Raw genomic sequence first — 20,947 nt, 5'->3', positions numbered from 1 at the left:
TTCCTTGACAGGAAACAGCCTGAGAGGCAGACACTGTTGATCTTCTTAATGGTGTCTTCAAATCGCCTTAATATAAATCCTCATAGAATACTCTTATGGCTCTAATAGGGATGAAAGCAATAGTGCTGCAAAGAAATAAGTAGCACTTGAGAAGCTGCTCTAAAGGTGGTTAAGTAATAATAGAAAATGATAATTTTGCCACAGCATTTAAGCAATCCTTAAGAACTTAAGAGAATTATCTTCCTCTTAAGGAATTTGAAATATCAACTAAAACTCTTCAGAAAGGTTAATATTATCTGTTAAGCCCTAATGGCTTTCTTACTCAGGCTGGGCTATAAATTATCTGCATTGTCCCTAGAAGTAAATCAGTTCAGGGTCCTGTCTCACTGAGCCCCATAACTTGAGTATTTCATTCTGGCAGCACGAATATCATAATATCTATTTTTATTATCATCAAGCTTTGCTGTCACTCTTCATTTGTAAACATCTGTCATTTGTCCTAAAACATAAAACGGGGGAGGAAAATCACATTTCTTTATTAACCTGTTTGCTTTAAACTACCATATCTGTTAGCATTTGCACCTTCAAAAAATTAATATACTATTACTCAGAGGGACAGGTGGTGCAAGAGCAACTAAAGAACTGATCTGTTGATATCTTCCTCTGATATTTGACTCCTTGGCAAAATCTTTACAACTGTAAGTCGGTCAACCCCTTTTTTTACCTGAAAGAACCCCTGGTATTTTTTTTCTGAAATCTTTTGGCCAAGCATTTAGCCAATAAAGCAAACTTTCCAGTTACTCAACTTGTAAAAAGCATTTTACAGTGAAATCTCAAAGCAGGAACAGCTGCCTGGGTTTGGTTTTGACAGTTGCTCTTCACCTAACAACCAGTAGCCTATTTGTGTTTACTTATTCATTAATACTGAAAAATAACACAATAGGATCAGATGTCTTAGCTGACAAATGCCCTACTTTTCCTCTGTGATAGCGTCTCTGCATCAGCATTCATAAACATGGGGTTAGGTTTTTTTTGTATTCAAAAAACCCTCGTGGTTAGCTTTACTATTACACCATTTACATAATTTAGCTTCCCAGATAAAATAATTAAGATCCCACCCAGGAGAGGTACCAGTTTAACTGGAATGCAGCAACGGTCCCATTAGCTTTCCAGAGACCACAAGCATTTTTAAAGTAAAAGTTTTTGAGAACTGACAAAAAATTCTGTTAAAAAACTTACATTCCAGGTCACCTGTGATGTCCATGGAAACTTGTATTCCTCCCTTATTCCAAGCTCTGAGTGGAAAGGAAGATATTTAATTTTTTAAAACAGAGCCTTGTTGGACGAGGCTTTAATGTAAAGACACATGTTGTTTCAGATGTCTATCTTTCAAATTAAACTCCTTAGGCTTGTTCCAAGTTTAGGGCTATTTTTCATTATTCTCTTTCCACACAGCGAGGTCAGACAAGGGATCCCTCTCATGGTGTGGGGAGCACAAGTAGCTTGCTCAAGGGGAAGGGTCGAGAGGAACTTTAAGGAAGGCTTGTTAGCTGTGCAAGTGCCTTTTATTTATGTGCAAGCGGGGCTATCAGCCAAAAAAGAAAACTCAAACCACTGTCAAGTTATAGGGTAGCCCTGAAATGTCATCAGCAAACGCTTCAAGGAAACTGAAGATGTTTCAGAAATGAAGGGTATGACCATGTTTTCATTTATGCATTAGATTCGTTGGACTTCTGTGGCTATAAGTTGTTTTCCTCTGAGAGGGCAGGAATAGCCAAGCTCTTTGCAGCCCTGAGCAGTGCTGTGTTTGGAAACGCAAATCCACCCCAAGGTTACAGCATCGACTGTGTTCATTATTGTCAGTCAGAAGCTGATGTTCTCCACGGAGCTTGGGGCTTGCATAAGATTTGGAGCGTAGGAACATGAAGAGCAGTTGCCCTGCCCCTGGTCTGTGAGCAATCAAAATCTACCCGAAGCCATTCCCTTCATGTTTAGCAAGGTGGTTAAGGATGGCAGCACCTGACAGGCACCAAGAGATCAGTTTTTTCCCACTGAGAGGCAGTGCATTGTTTGGTACCCATGAGGGTTCTCCTTGAAAATATTGTTTCACTCGCATACTGGGATTTAAATAGTATTCTGCGTTGGTCACTTGAGAAATGTGGAGAAGAAAAATTGGGGGGAAAAAAAAAAATCTGTGAGAATACCTCAAACCAAAAAGAGACAGACAAACCCAGACACGTTAGATGCAAACAAAAGTTGCTGAAAGAGCAGGCAGAGTTCCCTAGACTAGTTAAAACCAGTGAAATTATATAGGTGTTTTGAGAAATCATTCAGCATTAGCTACACTTGTGTCTCACAAGTTGAGTGTGATTTGGTTTAGCTGTGCCTGGGAGGAAGCACCAGTGACAAAAGCAAGCTTTGATGGTTTAAAAAAAATTTTAAAAATTAAAAAAAAAATCCCACCTGACAGAGATAAACCTGGAGGCTTCCTTGGGAGAAATCCTCCAGCGCTTCCGGCCCAAACCGACGAGTTTGGCAGCACTGAGGGAGGAAACGGTGTAGAATTACCAAGGATTGACAGGCAAGTAGAGACGGTGTGAAGTTCTCAGGCTAAGGTAAGGAAAAGCAGACCGTCCTGCTCTGCTGGAAAAACCCAAGCAGCCAGTGCTGCTGCTGCTGCTGGAAAGTAAAGGATCGTTTCAGCGAGAGTGAGCGAGCTGTTAAATCTCTGCTTTAACAAGGACGAGAGCAGAAAGGTCACTGTCAAGATAAAATCACTCGTTATAGAAAAACTCGTCCCCATTAATACTTTCAAGTATATTATTCAACAACTACACGCCGTGCCTCAGCTGCTGTCGATTCTGTGGGAAACTTTTAAATCTCTTTGAAAACTCGAAAGAGGCATTCAGCATTCCAGCTTGGTTTGAGTCCATGCCTGGGCTGGAGCAGGTTGTGGTTTTATTGAAATTGCAGGGTGTTACGGTGCTGCGTCAGAACTGCCCAAGCGCCACGTTTTACATCACTCGCTGCCTCTTCTGACAAAGAGTGGCTTTTTAAAGGAAATCTCTTTTCACGTAACTCCACCAGCTGTTTGGTGAAGCCGTTCTTCCTGAGCTGCAGAAGCTTTGCGGTGATGTCAATTTTTAAATCACCCGTTCTGACGCAACAGGAAAAAAGTGTGCGAGCCGCTGAGTGATTTTTTAAAGCGCGTTAAAAACGAACCCTTCGTGGAAAAAAACACCAACCAATCAAAAAGAGAAAATAAAATAATAAAAAAACAAAACAAAACAACCAAAGACGGGGAAAAAGCTTTCCCTCGTACTCCCGCCGGCCGCGACCCTCTACCCGCGGGTGGGCTGTGGGTTAGCGCTGATGCCTGCGCTGCAAACCCGGCAGCTCCGTTAAACCCGACGGGCAGGCTCAGCGGAGCCGTTTCCGCACGCCGCCGTAATGTGCGTGTGTTTCCTTTCGGTTCGGTTCGCTGGGTTGGGCAGGTTGGAGAGACAGGTGCCCCCGGATGGACAGAACGGGGACCGGGCGGTGGGAAGCTGGAGCTGCGGGACCGGAGCCCGCCCACCGCCGGGAGGGGACGGTGGCGGGGGAGCGGGCCGCGTGGGGAAAGTCACCCCAATCGTCACAATGGGCAACGCCTCCCTCCCTCCTTCCCACCCCCCTTCCCTTCCTCCCTCCTCGTCCTTCTCCTCCTCCTCCTCCCAAGCTTCCCGCGCGGCCTTTCTGCCTTAAAAGGACAATGGGGCGCGCGAAGCGAGAGGGCTCGATTGAGCAGAATGGAGCCGTGGGAATGGCGCATGCGCGGATTGGTCGGGAGCCGACGGGAGGAGCGGGGCGGGGATGCGGGGGGCGGAGAGGGGGAGGCGCGGGCTCGCGCGGCCGCGCGGGCTGGCAGAGCGCGGAGGGACAGGGAGGGCGCGCAGCGGCGGGGAAGCGCCGTGCACCGCACGTTTGTTGGTGGGCGCAGTAGGGCGGTGAGTGATTCCTGGTGGTTTTTTTTTTTCCCCTGTCTTTCTTTCTTTCGGGGCGGGAGAGTACAACCGAAGGGGGACAGGAGGTTTAGTCTGGGTGGGTTGTTTTGGTTTTTCTCGGTTTGCGTTCGGGTTTTTTTTTTGTGTGTGTGTGTTGTTGGGGTGTTTTAGGGTTTGGGTTCTTGTTTTGGGGTTTTTCTGGCTGGTTGGCTTTGGGGGTTTTTATTTTTTTGTTTTAGCAGTCGGTGGTTTCTGTTAGGCACAAGTTAATCTTAGAGCTTGTCTCCAGTGCTGCCGCGGCGAAAAGACTTTGCCGCCTGAAAGAGTTTGACACGCATGGTTCCTGTGCGCGGCGTTTTCTCACTTTTCTTCAATTAGTGGAGTTTAAAGGAGGTGCTGGCGGGGAGAAACAGTGCAGTCCGCAGTGTTGCAGACCCACCCCGAGACCTCCGACTTGCTGACCCGCCAAAGCACTATTAAAAACCCAAGTACTGAAAGGAAGAAACGCAGCCCCGTTCCCGACGATTTAACTCTCAAGAGCGGTCGCCAGCTCCGAAGCAGGTTTAGGGATCCCGAGCTGCCTGGCAGTGCCGGGCTGCACGGCGACCTTTCCCGGGCTGCGGCTCCCCAGCCCCGCCACGCGGGCTGCGAGGCACCGGCGGAAAGGTGCGGAACGTCCCCCCCGGTGCGGAGCGGGTGGTGCAGGTGCGGCCCCTCGCATGTTCCGCGCACCGCGGCCCCCGCGCCGCACACCTGTAGCGCCGGCGCCCACAAGTTGGTGCCAGCGAAGGAGCGGGGGGGCACGGTGCCCTTACCGCCGTGTTTCACGTGGGGAAGGACCAGTTGTTTTTTATTTCCACTTGCGGACGGGTCGGGGTCCGTGCACGACCCGGGAGAGGGGGAAAAGCATATGCCTGTGGGCTGGCGTGACACGTGCTGCCGGTCGCATGGGTGGCGGCGTGGGGCCTTCCCCCGCCTCGGCGGGCACCCCGATGCACGGCGTGGGGGCCGGTGGGGCGGGCGGGCGGCGATGGCGTCCTACTCCTCTCGCAGCACAGTGCGAGTGAAAGTCGCTCTCGCCCGCCTCAGCCTGTGCCCGGCGACAAGAAGTTTAACGCTCCCGTTTTCCGCGGGATTTGCGCGGAGCGGAGCGGCGTGCCCCCGGCGCGGCACGTAGGCAGCGCCCCGGCTGCAGGGAAAACAAAGGGCTCGCATGTGCTGCGGGCGCCGTGGCTCCCCGGCGCGCCGGGGGAAAGCGCTCGTCCGCACGGAGAGGAGGGGAGGGGGGGGAAGCTCAGCCCCCGGGCAGGGAGCAGTCGGTGGGGTGAAACTTATCCCGCCGGGAACGGTGGTTTTTCAGGGATTGACTGCCGGTGTTGGAGGACTTTGGAAGGGTGGTGAAACTTTGGATGCACACGCGCTCCCCCAGGTACCGCGCTGTGCGCACGGTGTTGCGAGGGTGGGTGGCCAGGCGAACCCCGCCGGCTGCCCCGGAGCTGCCGCAGGGTCGGGGGTCCGGGGGGCGGCGGTTCGTGTCGTTCCTCGCCGCGGCGTGCCCGCGTTGCTGGGAGGTCTGAGACAGCCCTTTGAAGTGCAACTGTTGCCATGTTTGAATTACGTCAGGGCCGAGCCATGAGGTACCGGCGGGGGGGGACCGGACCGGACCGGAGGGGGGCTGCGGATGCAAGGCGGTCCTCACCCTGTCGGGGCAGGGGTCGGGGGGGTGCCCGGCAGGGTGCTGCGGCTCGCCCCCCGCTTCCCACCGCTGTCGCCGCTTCCCCCCGAGCCGGATGGGGCGGCTGCACCGAGACCGCGTGGTGGGGCGGTGTTTGCAGCGCGGGGGCCGCCTCGCAGCACCCCACCTCCGCGCTCGGTCGGGGCTTTCCTCCCCGTCGCGCCGCCTTCCCCTTCCTGTGCTTTTTAAATTTAATTTTAATTTTTATTCGTCTTTTCGACAAGTTGAGCGCTTAGCAGCCGCGGGGAGGAGGAGCCGGGGTCTCCTGCCTATGTGCTCCCGCCGCTCCACCTGACCGGCGGGGCCGCCCGCCAAAGTAGGTCGTCGGCCCCGGCGCGGGGGGTGGTGGTGGGGGGGTCGGTCTTTGTTCCCGGCGCTGCCGCGCCTCCGCGGCCCCCGGCCGCCCAGCCGAGCCCGCCGGCGGTAACGGGCAGGAGCGGGGCGCCCTGCCGTGCCGGGCGCTTCCCCCGCGCCACGCGGTGCTCGGCGGAAAGCAGCAGCCGCCTCCCGCACTGCGCCTGTCCCGGGGGCTGCGGGAGCAGGGTGACCGGACTCGACTTTTTTTGAGGGGACGTCTTTTTATCGTTGGTTTTTTTATTATTATTTTGTTTTTTTATTTGCTTTTTTTTAATCATGCAGTTTTGCGACTACTGAAACGCTCCCAGGCGCGCTCTCCCTTTCATGAGATGGAAAGTTGCCGTCCCCTCTCGTACACCCATCTGCATGTAGCTAAAGGGATTTAAAGGGGCCTGCCAAACCTGTTGTTTACTCGGCCGTGCCTTAGCGCGGAGAGCAGAGCTGAATCCTGCCTGCCCCGCGGCTCCCACAGCACCCTCCGGATGCTCTCTCCTGGCGGGAACGTGCCTGGCTCATCCTACCAAGAGCCTTGCCCCCGTCAGTCTTCTGACAGGAAGTTCTTTGGACCCCAAATTATTCAGTAATCATTCCAGTTGCAGAAAAAAACCCCAACAACTTCGGAGCCGCACCCCATCGCTGTGGCTCTGTAGGCAGCGGGTGCGGGATGCTGCCCCTCAACCTGCTGCTCTGTGCCCTAATGCTCATGTCTCCTGGCTGGGCTGAAGGCAGAGGGCCCTTGCCATCCCTCCCCTCCTGCTCCTGAATTGAGCCCAGAACTGAAGCAACACCTCATTTGTGGTGAGGGTCTTGAGTAGCAGCAGACCTGAGCACAACCGAGCTGCAATGGTTGCTTTTTCATTTCGAGTTTTAATTTGGCGCTGATGGAATGTGGTAGGTTGACAGCCATGGAGACATCTGTTTAACCCTTTTACAGGGCAAACCAGGAAGGTGACAGTTCCTCAGCATATCCCTTTACTGCTTTGTGTTTGCTTCCAAAGGTGAGAATATTGCAGGGTGTGGGCTGTGGAAACCCCTTTATCCCCTGTCAGCACGTGGCCAAATCCACTGTGCAGCTTACAGCTTTTTTTAAATAAGGTGAAAAAGTATAGGGCCAGACAGTGAACTGCAAGTCTTTCCACTGACACCAGTGGATACTGAACTGCTTTGGCACCCAGGTAAATTCCAGGTTTCTTGGGATTGGTAGTGCCTGATAGAAAATCATCATGTAACAAGTCTGTGGGATTTTCAAACAGACCCACAGGCATGCAGCATCCAGCTCCCACTAAAAGTAGGTGGGATTGAGTGTCAGCCTCTGGGAAAAATCCCTTCTCTCTTCTTTCCCAGCTCCGAGACTCAAAGAGGAGCTAATTGCCTACGTGTCCAGTCCTTCCTTTAAAAAGAAAGCACCTGTTGGCTGATAATCCACACGGCTTAAAAGTAAACATTAAAATTGTAAGAGTTTGTTGTCTTAATCATGCTGAACATCTTTCTGTGTCACCAAGCTCTCTGCCTTGCATTGGTTCTTAACACCTGATGATTTGTACATCTTTCATTAATAAGATGAATGACATGCACAGTCCTACTTGCCAACTCTTCCAGGTTTGCACCTAACACTTGTTTTATAACAGAAGGAAGCAGCCAGCAAGTAAAGCAGAATGCATGGGCGGGACTCCTTTTCATGACTCAAGCCTTTGCATTTCTGTTGAACTTAGTCCAAAGTCCAAGTGAAATGACCAGTAGCATTACTTAAGGACATTGAAATGACTCCTTTTTAGTGAAGTAATTTCAGGTATTCTGCCAAATACTTATGTTCCTGTTCCCATCAAGTATAGTGAATTATGTAAAAAATGAGCAAAAAAGCTGAAACAAATAAACCAGAACTGTTCAGTGTCTCATGATCTCAAGCGTGTGATGCTTTTTCAGTAGCAAGTGGTTGCAAAACATGGTCAGAGCTGCAGTGACTGTACTCACATAAGCATCACAGACTGAACCTCAGCACTTGCTTGAGACCATCCTTGATTTTCCTTGCAGGGTTCCTGATCAAGCTGAGCATGGTGTTAGTTATGCAATAGGAGTTTCTGGGAGGTAGGGGGGAGTCCTCTTTCAAGATAGAATGTGTGCAGGTGGGACAGGTTTGGGATTTTTTTTTTTTTTCCCTTATGCAAATGTTACTGATTACTGTTTTTATGCTTTGGCCTATCCCTTCTGGAGCAGAAGGGTAACAATGCAGATGCAGTAACCGCATGGCAGTTCAGAGGAACACCCAAGTGGCTCAGCCTTTCACTTGTCTAAATGGGTTAGGTACTTATATCCCACTGAAGATCAGTAGGTAAGTAGGCTCCTTTGTTACTTGACTGCTTCTGAAAACTTCAGTGGGAACAGCTTGTGACCCAGCCAGGATGCTGTGAAGGCTCAAACATGGGAAAAAAATTTTGATCCATGCTTGGTAGTTGCTGCTGGCTGCATCTGGTGTGCTAAGATTTCAGTGCAGCACTAAGCACAAAATGTTAGCTATGAATGACTACTAGGAAAAAAGTGAGTTACTTATTTTGGCAGAGGAAAGATTCCTGAAGATGCAAGTTTGACCTTTTACTGGTTTTGCTCCGATCATCAAGGCAAAACTTCACAGGGCGCTGTTGTAGTCAGATGTGCCTGGGCTGTAGTGGCCAAATACAGCTTCCCTCCCAGTAAAATTGTTTTGGGTGGAGAGCAGAAGGAAAGTGAAGGGAAAATCTTAGGATACAGGGCATCAGAATAGTGTACAATATGTACAATTCTAAGGTTATGGGTTTTGGAAATTAGTCACTGTTTTGAGCTATAAGGGCAGTTGAAAGTGAAAAGTGATATTGCAAATACCAAAATTGCATTTAAGGTGGCACCAATTATCTTGGTCTCTTCCTTAGAATAGTCTGGCTCTGGGCATATTAAGATACAGGTTTCTGGCATCCAATTTTACCTTATATTGCAAAGTTTCTTTTTGTAGCATGTAAACTCCGGGGAGAGCTACATTTATATTGTGTGTCTGATACAAATCAACTCCTTTGTTGATGTACAGGTCTCTGTCCTACAGTTGATTTCCATCAGAGGTATTGCTGTTTATTTCAGCAGAGGGACAGGCCCAAGAATTTATTAGTGAGACAAGCAACTCTGCTTCTGGCACTGTAGACAGCTCTGGAAGCGTTTTTCATGTGTGTGCATGTGCCTGGGTGTATGCGCTTGCAGATGTATAAGGCCAGAGCACACGTAGACTATATTAAGTCCTTTGTTTCTTTTCCTTTAAAAGAAAAAAAAAAAAAAAAAAAAGACCATTTTTGCTGTTTCTGAGTCCAATGAAATACTGTTGAGATGTGCATTGTGAAGTTTTTACTGACAGGATCTGGCTGCATCAACATATGTAGGCTAGATTGTATTTTTTTTGTAGCCCAACTTCAGGGAAGCTGTTCCAAGGCTGATTTTTACACAGAAGGGGAAATCAGGTTATTTGTAGGATTCTCCTCTCTGACAACATACTGGCAGTTTTGGATTGCAGGAAGAGTGAATGCCTCAGTGTCAGAGAGAGGAGATAGGAAAGAGAGGAAGGTATTGAGTAGTTGAGCTGACAGCCCTCTGCTCTTCTGTAACCCCAGGGAATGTTTCTCTTTCAGCTTTGCAAGAAGCAGGTGAGCGTGTTCCTTCCTACTGGCCTGATAATTGTGTTACAAAGGGAGAGACATGCCTGCCTTCTAGGAATTCCTTTCTTTCTATTATAAAAGGTTTTCATTCTTCTTGGGTGATCAGAAAGAATGCAGAAGGAATCTGGAAAGGCAAATGAAAGTGGCTCTGATTTTTCTCATTTTAAAAATCTGAAAGAGTTCAGGAGTCCTTCACTTACTTAAAAACTTAATGAGCGTCTGAAGCAATACCTCCTTTTAATTTAGGTCATCAAATTAAATTTTGCAAAGAAAACCAGGCACCAAATTCTAGTCCTGACAGGTAATGAAGGCGTGAAAACAATTCTACACACCTATGATGTGTGCTGCTTTGTACCAGCCTTTCACAAATGTAATAAGCAGGATGTGGGGGTTTTATTCCTCAGCTGCTTTACTGTTCTCTTCTGGTCCTCAAGTTTTTTACAAGACAAGTCTATTTTTGATGCTACTTTTCCAAAAGTGTGAAGGCAGAAGGATGGAGGGAACCTGTTCCTGTAGTCTTTTCAGAGTATTCAAGTTGCTAAAGCAGTTGTTTAAAGCAGAACTTCTCAGGAATAGCAGCTTCTCCTTTTGCGTGGAGACCAGGGAGGAGGATGACCACTTTTCCCCTGACTTGAGGGAATACTGATCCCCTACTAGTGCAGGTAAATCTCCATTTCTGCAGAATGACAAATATGCTTTATTAGGATTTCTGGTTTTTTGCTGGCGAGATATTTCTTTCCCTGCTGTGATGTAACAGACATCATGTATTTCAATAACTTTTTCAATAACAATGCTTAAACTCCGTGAAATTATCTTGTGTGGTGCTTTTTAACTTCATTGAGCTTCGTTCCTACTTGCCATCTTTCTGTCTGTCCCAAATTTCATGTGGTTAAACTTAGACTGCCAGCTAGCTACTGTAACACCTGAATCTTAGCTGTTTAACTCCCTAACTCCCGTTCTAATGTGACATCAAATTTGCAGTGCTTTAGATTTAAACCTTTTAAAGGGCCCAATCATACATACTTTTATGTACACTTAGGTCTATAGAAATGTAGTGTCAACTTTACCAGTAGATGCATGATTGTGGTTTAGAATGGAAGCAGACACAGAACTTTCAGGGTTAGCGTTGCTGGTAAGTGCTGGACTCAAATACTTCTGCATTAGCTTTTAAGCTCTCCAGCTGACAGAATATTTAGTGTATAATGATCAAATGACAACTGTTTAGGATTAAATGTGTAACTGGACTGACGCCTTCCATTTATAACTGCACTTAAATGCAGTTGTTAGAGAAACCCTTTTTACTTGTGGTTTTGCTACTAGCTCTTCCCCATTCACGCATGCTGTTTGGTAATAACATTGCTGACCATTCATCAAGTGGGAAACAGATGGCACTAGTTTCCCTTCTATTGAAAGGTGGTGCTGAAAGGCTGCTTCTGGGAGAATGGCAGCAATGATGCAAAACAAAATATTTTCAGAATGTATGTGTCTGATGCCAGCCTTTGCCAGAACTTTAGTTGTAAAGCATGCATCTTACTCTGCTGTGGTGTAAATACCAGCTGGTGACAGAGATTATCTCATCAGTATCTGGATTTGTGGGAGAAACCAGGTTAGAAAGGAAAGCAAATTGTTCAGATCAGTTCTGTGTCTTGCCCTGTAACAGTCAAAGATTTTCTTGCTGCTTCAGTTTCGTGTCTGCAGCTAGTCTTTGATTTTTTAAATAAAAGCGCCAGACCATGGATTTAACACATTGGAGGTAGTCAAGCAAAATCTAAAACCACTGTTATGTAGTTGGAAATGCCCAGGTGCACATGCTGTTGGATCTCCAGAGGTTTGTTAAACCCAGTGTCCTTGAGAGACTGTCTCTTGAAAGAGCAAAACAAATACTAAGAAACAAAATGCATACTGTTCAAGTGTTTGCTTAGACATTTGGCTGCTTGACTTGACAGTCTAGTGATATGAACACGATTTGGTTGTGCATTCAAGTTCATTTGCTAAGTGTCCCTGAAAACATACCTAGGCAGAAGCAGAGAGTACTTTGGAGTCTTTAACCATCCCACAGCAAACCCATGCAGCAGGTTGGTACTTGGGATATCTTCTTTTACTTACGATAGCTGTTCCATACCTTCAGGTGAATGCTGTGCTAATAAAGCACTGAGTCTCCTAAGAAGTCTCAGCATTTGGGCTGGGTATTTGCACAAATCATCCTTGCAAGAAGCCGTTCCTAGGTGAGCTCCTTGTGCTGTAAATGTGCACTAAGAAGAAAGGAATACGGCACTTTGAACCTGTGGCAAAAAGCATGAGTGGGACAGGAGGGAACAAAAGAACTCTCTCTTCCATCTCTAGTAACAAATCCCTTGCCATTAACAGGCTCTGCAAGGCATTTGGTCAAGACAAGCATTTTGTAGAGCTGACTTGTGTCTTTCTACACACAGAAATTGCAAAGAGACACAAACACAGTGGGCCCCAAGTGGTCTTATAATATGGTAGACTGAAATGTAAACATGTACACTTTCGTCTGGATATGGGCTCCCTAATGAATTTTGTTATAAGAATATTAACCAACAACATTAGATTAAATTCTTGTTTTCTGGTCTCCTCAGAAGCCTTGGAACCTGGTGCATTTATTCTGCAATGCTGCTATGCTCTGATCTTGCCCTCTCTGGGGGAGGTAGGGGCTTAAATTTTTGTCTCTGTGTGGAGGGCTGCTGACTAGGTCTGGGTGGTCCACTAGCTTTTGCCATAGTCCTGCAAAAATGCTTGGCATCTCTTTTCCCTCCCATGCAATATCCATCTGTAAGGTAAGCACAGTGCTAGGAACGGTCGTTTTGTGGAAGCATATTTTCACCCCCACCTGAAGCTGCTTTTCAAATAATTTTGTTGCTGTAATGATGTGGCAAGTCTTGCCAACTGTAGACTGAGGATATTCTCTGTTCCTCTGGATGGTACTAGAATTATGTCCCTCACCTTCCTTGACGTGGAAGATGTGGAGACAGATCCCTATGCCACATACATTCACCAGTAATCCAAGTTGTGTTGCTGGGACTTGGCAGTCCCTAGGACTGAGAAGTGTCTGGAAGTTCCATCTCACCAGACTTGCCCACAAGTGATGGAGCTGCTGCTCTCCCAAAAGTCCTGCCTGAGCTAGTGGGTCTTTCAGTATTTGTGGGGAGTTTTCTGTTACCTTCCACAGGAGTATAACAACCTGGCCTTTTGTTAAGGGAAGAAGGGGAAATCTTGTGTTATTTGCATGGCTCTGGGTTATTTTAATTTTAATTTTTTTTAAAGCAGAAGTGCTCAGCAGTGGGAACCTGTTCTCATGAAGCTTCCTGCAGCTGGTGGGTTGACCTGTCTGTGAGCAGTCAGTGTATGGTTAGAAGCAGCAGAGGTGTCTGCTTGCTCCCTGCAGCAGGTGGTTGAGGCAACCCTTGCACTGTGGTCTCTTTGAAAGAACCTATTTGAATGGTCCCGACCTGTGGGTATAAGACAGATGCTGTGTGGCCTGTGAGGACTTGCTGTGTGCCCAGGCCCATTGCCAGGAAGCTTTGCTTGGTTGGTTTGTTTCCTTAAAGTGCTGTGGGAAGCTCTGTTTGCTCTGACAGCTTCTCCTGCCATGCTGGACTGTGCCAAACAGGAGTCTGCACTGGAGAGAAACTGGTGCCTGGGGAGAACTGGTGTGGCGGTGGGGACATCATGTGTTCAGAGGGCCTTTGTCATGGTTACTGCAGTAAATCCACTTGTAACTGACTTGGAAAGGTTCTGCCAGGAAAACACCTCTACTGGATGCTGCCTGCTCTGAGCAAATCCCAGCCCAGGTGTGCTGGAAAGGACAGGCAGACCTCTGAGAACAGGTGGCTTTGGGCTTTCTGAGCTGGTGCTGAGTTTGCAGAGCTGGTGGTTTCTTCCCTGTCACTGGAGTGCATTTTGCATGACTGGGATGTGTGGTAGGCACCTGCTGAAATGCACACGGGGGTTCTCCTGCTCTCACTGGGTTTCTTTCCTGTGGAAAGCAAGGTGGGGAAGGTGGGAGGGGAAGAACTGAGCCTGTGCTGACATGGAACTGGGTTGTGGCTGGGATGCTTACCCAGGCCTGAGAGTCAAGAAGTGCTCCTGGGTTCTGCAGCTCAGACATGGCCACTGGGGCCTGGGTGAGACTCCACTCTCCTGTTTTTAGAGCAGCTTTTCAGGTATGTCTGCCCTCCAGCCTAGAGGTATGACTGCAGCTCATTTGAAATGCCTCCTCCTCACTTTCAACAAAGTTTGGCAAGTGTGTTTCCAACACACACCAGTGATGGTGACATGGTAGTTCCAGTGACCTGGGGTTCAGCTGCCATCTACTTACCCCAGGGGCTGGGGCAGGGTCATGCAGCCTGTCCTGTGGTCTGTTTAGCCAGGTACATAGGGCTTTCATTAGCCAGGTCAGCTGCATTCACACCCCTGGGTTGTGCTGTTGTAGATGTGCCCTTAGAGTAACATTGTGCAGTCAATGAGCTTGTCATGAGTCCTGCTGGGAATTGCTTATTACTCCAGCCATTGTTAGTATTTTTTTTTTTCTTCTTAGAAAGTGTATTCTAGGTGCACCTGGTCTTCTGGGGGGGCAATGTGGAATAGAGCTATGGCTTAATCTATCGGTTTCCCATCCTGAATAAGAATTTACTTCGGGGTTTTCCTGTGAATTGCATGGGTTTTTCTTTCAGTATCTTAACAGAAGTAATGCCTGTTCCTGTTTGTTTTCACAGGTTACAGCTGGGAGGAAAAGATGTTTGGCTTTCACAAACCGAAGATGTATCGGAGTATAGAAGGCTGCTGTATTTGCAGAGCTAAGTCATCCAGTTCTCGTTTCACTGACAGCAAACGTTATGAAAAGGATTTCCAGAATTGTTTTGGGTAAGATTCCTTCTTTTGTCAACACTACATTCAGCCATGGTGTTGATCTCAGGGCTGCAAACCTGACCTGCTGTGTCCCTCTTGCTCTGCGTGACTGAAAGATGAGGTTAGCAGAGATGTGATTTGGAGGAAGGCTGGCTTCAGCTTCTTCACAGCTTTCCTGGCCAGGCCAGGAGAGTTTGGATCCTCTGCTGCTGTGCACAGTACTATTTGGTTTTTTGCTACTGCTGTGAATGGAGAGCTGCCGTAGTTCATAATACTGAAGGGTCAGTCTCGTGCCTCTCCAACCTCACAGCACGTGCAGGGTTTAACAGTGCTCTCAGACTGTGTGTTTTGTGCATGTTCCTTAGAGGTGTAAATTCCCATCCAAGATGGTAAAGAGCATGGATCCATGAATGTTATCCCTGGGTCTGAGGGTTCAAGAATCTTAAACAAAATTCGATGGGTAAATATTTAGCAGCTCCAGCAGGGCTTCTGCACAGTACCTTGTTTGGGGTGTTGGTGCCTCTGTACAAAGAGGGTATATCAAGATGTCATTACCAGTCTGGTGGAAAGCAGGCATCAAGTCCTTAGATTTCCAATTAGGTAATATAGTGCATAATGATACTTGAATGCATTTATAAGCAAAACTAAATACCAGTGATTTCTTGTACCAGCTGCTGTGACCTTTTAACTGTATTGAAATACTTCCTAAGAACTTCAAAAATTTGTATCCCTAAATTGTCAGCAAAACAAAATATTCTGTAATAGCTTGCAATTATTTATGATATTTTTACTTCGCTAGTTCTAAATTTTTTTCTGAGGCATTTAGAGTTTCTTCTGTTTGTAGAATAATTTTTCATGAAACTGTTTCTCCTGGAAAAAAGTCTATGGTCTGTAGATATTTTCTTCTTTTTCTACTTCTGTTGGATCACCTCTCCTCAAAACCTCAGGCCCAAGTGGACAGTTAATGCATATTAAAACTATATGAACATACTAGTATTTCTGCCCTCAAGTGTCTAACTTCAAATATGTAAATCTTTGCAATCTTTAGAAATACTACCCTCTTTGCCTTTTTCTAGACACACCCTTTGTAAGTATTGAATGGACAAACCCAAAGCTTTATGGTGCTTTGTATTTACCATGGATTTTTGTACATAAATCTGGTCCCGACAGTTTTCTTGTCATATTTCTTGGCCACTAACTTTGGCAGTGGCAAGACTGTGTGAAGTCCCATGGTTTGGGTGTGCTTTTTGTTGTGTGCTTTTTGTTAACCACAGTGAAGAAGCTTGCCAGTGTTACAGGGCCTTTGGTCTTGTGCTATCTGAAATATGTTTGCCAAGGTAAAAATGCAGTCGTAACACCAAGCAGTTAACAGCTTATCTGAGCCTGTCCTGTTCATCTATAAATTCTTCAAAGTCTTCCCACTTAAAGAGTAAAAAAATTCTCCAGTGTATCCCCTTAATATTTCTTTCAGCATGGATTAGCAGTAGATGATTTCTGAATAAAGTTTGTTAAAGGGAGCAAGTATTGCTGTCATTCTAGTGAATGCTGTTTCTGAAACCTTATCCTATGCTTATGCAGGAGTGTGTGAGGTGTTTGTTATTCATCCTTGAAGCTCTGTGAGAAAGTTAAGAGCCAAATCAGTTTTTGTCACATGTCTGAGGTCTGTTCCCAAATTTATATTCCAGGAATATGATTATTCTGCCTCCCTTTCTCTCCAATGAAATCAACCAATTGTAGTGCCTGCAAAACAGAACTCAAGAACTCTTCTGTCTGTTTTTATGCTTCTTGCTTTTCTTAACTGTTGTCATGTGATTTTTGTTTTTACCAGGCTTCATGAGGCCCGCTCAGGAGATATTTGCAATGCCTGTGTCCTTTTGGTGAAAAGATGGAAAAAATTGCCAGCAGGATCAAAAAAAAACTGGAATCATGTTAGTAATTTATTTCTTCTCCATGCCAAAAGCAGCTTGTTTCTGCCTTAGTCCATCCTGCTAGAGAGGGAAGGTGCTGACAAGGTTTTGGGGTTTGCTATTTTCCCTATCTTCTCTACCCTCAGCATCTCTAAATCCTTCTGGAGTGTGGCCTGTTACATGGCTCTTACCTGTTTTCATTTGGCTTACATGCCCGTGGTGATTATACAAGTCCAGGATGGGGTCACAGACTAACTTACCTTGTAATTGCTTGCTTTCACAATCTCAGAATTTTGTCCAAAAGTCTCTTATGACACTCAAAACATTCAAATTTAGCCTCTATCCAAAATGGATCACTCCTTCTTTAACGTGTTTGGTTTTGTTTTTTTAATAGTTTGAACAAGCAAGGTGACTTGCTCAAGCAACACATAAATCAATGTGGTTTAGTCCCATAATTGCAGTACCTAATATCTCACAGCTATTCCCACTCATCTACTCTGTTTTCATACATCTAATTTAGTTTGGGCCTCGTGCTGGTTAGATGATCAGGATTCTTTGTGTATGTTATAACCTTTATGCAGGGAGCCTGGATGGTAATGGGAGCCAGAACTAGGGTAATTGCTACTTCTAGCTTTATTTAAAAGTTAGATTGATGATTTAAAAAAAAAAAATCAAACTCCAGGGCGAATGCTTGGTAGATAATCCTAACTGAACTTATAATGGCTTAAGCACCTACTAAATCAAGGCAAATGTTAAAAGGAATGTGCTTTTTCTACTAAATAGCTGCACTTTCATACAGGCTCAGCCTCTTATAAACCAGATTTAGATGAAACATAATAATGTTGGTACACAGAACTGCCTTGGTTTAACTAAGCTGGTTTTGTACGCCTTCAGCTAGGTCTGTACAGCTTCCTTGTTTTGGGCAGTGTCTGAGCATGATGCACAAGTATGACACATGAATTTTCTGTGTTCTAGGTTGTAGATGCCAGGGCTGGACCCAGTCTTAAAACAACATTGAAACCAAAGAAAATGAAAACTCTCTCTGGAAGCAGAATAAAGAGCAATCAAATCAGCAAACTGCAAAAGGAATTCAAGCGGCACAGTAAGTGGATTCAAAGAGATTTTGGCAATAAACTTTGGTCTCCCTTAACATAGCTTGCTTCCTCTGAGGGCTTGGGGGAGGGTGTGGAATGAGAGGGAAGAGCTTGTATGCACAGTGGGCTGCAAGACAGGTGAGGAAGCAACAAGGGGGAGTGGGGAGCCTGGCTTGAAAGTGTGGGTAGTTGTCACTTATGTCTCATGTGGAAATGAGTGAAGAATAAACTACTTGGGCAAGACCCTAATTGAATCTGAAGTTAGAAGAGGTTTTCCCCTGCTTCTCAGTAATGCACTATGGCCATTTTCAGCTCTTTTTCCCAAGAAGCACAGTACTGTTGATACCACCATCAGTCTTTAGACTGATTTATTTATCCTAGATTTTTTTTTTTTGACCCTCGTTTAAATTCCTACCATGTTTCCACCTTACACCTTCCTCTGCTGGTCTTGATGATTCCCCTAGCATTTAGACTCTTCAAATATGTTTATAATCATAGCTTTGCAACAAAACCATCTGCCAGCTATGTTCTAAACATATTTTGGTACTTTAGATTTTTCCTCTAAAGCAAACTTCCTGGCTTCTTAACTTGCTGACTTGGTGTTTTCTCTCTGTTATCCTACTTGTCCTGAAGGAAAAGCTCTCTGAAGAAATGAGTAAAGGCCCTGACCCAAAGACCTTGTATCTCTTTATTCAACATGCTATAGTTAATCTACTTGTGCTACTCTAGGTGCTAGAGATTATAACTAAAAGGTAGGCCAGTAGACCCTCTCAGGGTGTGTGTCTGCACTAAATCCATGGTTCATAGTCTCGATCCAGCAAAAGCTGTGTACTGTCTGAACCCATTGCACTGATGAGAAGAGCTTTGCAAGACTGAACGGGTAAGAGAGGAGATACACAGCAAGAGAACGTGTTGGTCTGAAGCACAGATCCTCATCATCTTCAAGGATCTTGCAGTGATTGCCAGGGGAGATTAGGATCTGGTCCAAAGTGTGGCCTGCACAGGCTGTGTCTGAGAGCCAGGAACTGAGCCTGATCCTGGACCTCTTAGAAGTCCTTTGTCTGCAAGGACCTCTCCAGTTCTGAGGTCTGTCTCACAAATGCTGACAGATAGTTTCTACTGAAATCTCAAAGGGGCAAGTGAAAAATGACTTATCATTGTTTCTTGTTAATTAAAAAAAAAAATGTCTCCCCAATCAGCATGCAATTTTTTACAAGTCAGGAATAGGGTAAGTCACTGGATTTGTGTCCTGATTCTTGGATTTATTCTTTCTCTATAGATTCTGATGCCCATAGCACCACTTCAAGTGCCTCTCCAGCTCAGTCACCCTGTTACAGTAACCAGTCTGATGATGGCTCTGACACAGAAATGAACGCTGGGTCCAGCAGAACACCAGTTTTCTCCTTTTTAGATCTCACGTATTGGAAAAGGTAAAAAGCAATGGAATGTGTGCCCTGCAGATAGCAATTCGCTTCATGTACACAGTACTTGATTCTGCTTTGTCAGGAATTTGCTGCTGCTGAATTTAATTTATTTTAAGAATGTAGTTTAAGTCAGAGTTACACAGTGTCTGTTTTTCTTGGAAAGAAATGTCATGTGTTTTAAGATTTTCCCCTATCTTCCTCCAGTTCCCTAAATACTAATACAGTTGCTGGAAAATATTTTTGCGTTTTGTGGAGAAACAGAAAATGTTCCTAATATGTCATTATCTTGCCTTAAAACTGTGCTCTCTAGATGCTGTGTGTTACTGAGTACAACAGTGCTTTCAGCTTCACAGCAAAACTTATCGTTTGATTTGGTTGACCTGTTATGGTAGTCATTAAAAAAAAAGAAAAAGTCAGATCTGTAGTGGGAGGAAAACCACAAGATTTTCTGGGAGGTGGTGAGTTTATCTTTTACTGCCTGTTGTGACAGAGTAATTCCTTGTTTATCTAATTGCTTTGTTGAAATTGTTGTGACTTTGCTACCTCCTCTCAAATAGTGTTTGCTCGTACATTGTAGTCAAGGTTATTTCAGCCCAGATGGCCATGTATCCGAAACCTCCCTGGGAAGCAAAATGGGAGAGTTAGTTTTGTATAGACATTTCTTTGGTGGTATGTTTTTCTTACTTGTCTTCTTTCCCAAAGCAGTGTTGTGGATTTAAACAGACTTGTTTTCTCTTTGAGCAGCCTTTTCCCTCTTGTCCTCTTAGCTGGAGGCTCAGAAAAGGAATGTCTTGAGTCAAACTAATTTTTAACTAATTTTTAGCATTTCTTTAAGTTTTGTATGTTCTAAACACACAAACCATCTGTGTCTCTCCCTGCCATTTCTTCCAGGCAAAAGGTCTGCTGTGGAATTATTTACAAAGGGCGTTTTGGGGAAGTCCTCATAGACACTCATCTCTTCAAGCCTTGCTGTAGCAATAAGAAGTCTGCCACTGAAAAGCCAGAACAAGAAGGACCACAGTCTCCAACAGTCTCCCCCCAAGAAGAGTGGTGACTTCATTGGATAGCTGCAGAAGGTTATACAAATCCTCTTATTCTCTGGAAAAATACTAGAAAAGTGACTGTTCACTTTGGACACCTGCTATGCTGCCAAAAGACTATTCCCTAGAACTGTTTTGGGTTTTACTACTACAATCCCACAAACTCTGAAGCCAGTTTATATCTTTTCAGAAAGACTGTACATAATATTTAAGATGCTATGGAACACTTAGCAAAGCCGAATGCTGCTGCAAGGTTGTCTGATCTTCCCTCCCTCCTTGCTTCACGAGTGAACATGAGGATGGGGGTTTGTATATTAAAAGTATATGTAGTTCAGGTTTCTGTATTGAAAGGAGCAGTGGTTGTAAGGCTTTTTTTTTTTTAAAGTTGGTTGGTAACCTTCCTTAAATCCCCAAGAACATATTTCATTCTTAGACATGTATGAGTCAATAAGATGAACTAATGCATAGAAATGTTTTAAGTCACCTCTCTAGTTGTATAAATATATATTTTTTAAAGGTGTGGAGATCTCACCCTATACTACTGATGTAACAAAGACAAATATTTCGCCCCTCCTATGTGACAGACTGGTAAACTGCAGACATTGCTATTACAAGTGGTAGTTACCTGAGAAGGCCCCCAACATACAGTGCTTTTCAGAAGGGGTGGGAGAGCTCTCCTCCTTAGCTAAGGAGGAAGATCTACTTAAGAACTGAACATGGTGAACTGGGAGGCTACTTTGTTTTAACCCAGCAGCAGACACCCTGGGCTTCCCTCAGTAACCAACTGATGATGAGAGACGGACCAAGAAGACATCTTGATGCCCAAGTGAGGTGTAGACGATGGTCAAAACTGCATAACTGCTATCT

At 45.6% G+C, this 20,947-nt stretch overlaps 1 protein-coding gene across 1 annotated transcript; it reads left to right on the top strand.

Annotated features, from left to right (window-relative positions):
* Window positions 1-3,897: 3,897 nt before the first annotated feature.
* Window positions 3,898-20,721, top strand: SINHCAF (SIN3-HDAC complex associated factor). Its single transcript, XM_071769047.1, has 6 exons — window positions 3,898-3,986; window positions 14,483-14,630; window positions 16,444-16,543; window positions 17,498-17,624; window positions 18,896-19,046; window positions 19,932-20,721. The coding sequence occupies exons 2-6, from the start codon at window positions 14,503-14,505 to the stop codon at window positions 20,092-20,094; spliced, it is 669 nt and encodes a 222-aa protein (XP_071625148.1). The 5' UTR covers window positions 3,898-3,986; window positions 14,483-14,502; the 3' UTR covers window positions 20,095-20,721.
* Window positions 20,722-20,947: the final 226 nt, after the last annotated feature.

Source organism: Heliangelus exortis, chromosome 1, assembly GCF_036169615.1.
Source record: "Heliangelus exortis chromosome 1, bHelExo1.hap1, whole genome shotgun sequence".
Lineage (NCBI taxonomy): Eukaryota > Metazoa > Chordata > Aves > Apodiformes > Trochilidae > Heliangelus > Heliangelus exortis.
Note: the sequence above shows the minus strand (reverse complement) of the source record. Positions and strands in the feature narration are given on the sequence as shown.

Bases quoted from the DNA above. Each gene is read 5' to 3' on its own strand.
- SINHCAF (XM_071769047.1), top strand. From the start codon at position 14,503: ATGTTTGGCTTTCACAAACCGAAGATGTATCGGAGTATAGAAGGCTGC. The intron at 16,544-17,497 runs GTTAGTAATTTA...TCTGTGTTCTAG, and splicing joins CAAAAAAAAACTGGAATCAT to GTTGTAGATGCCAGGGCTGG. The intron at 19,047-19,931 runs GTAAAAAGCAAT...CATTTCTTCCAG, and splicing joins GATCTCACGTATTGGAAAAG to GCAAAAGGTCTGCTGTGGAA.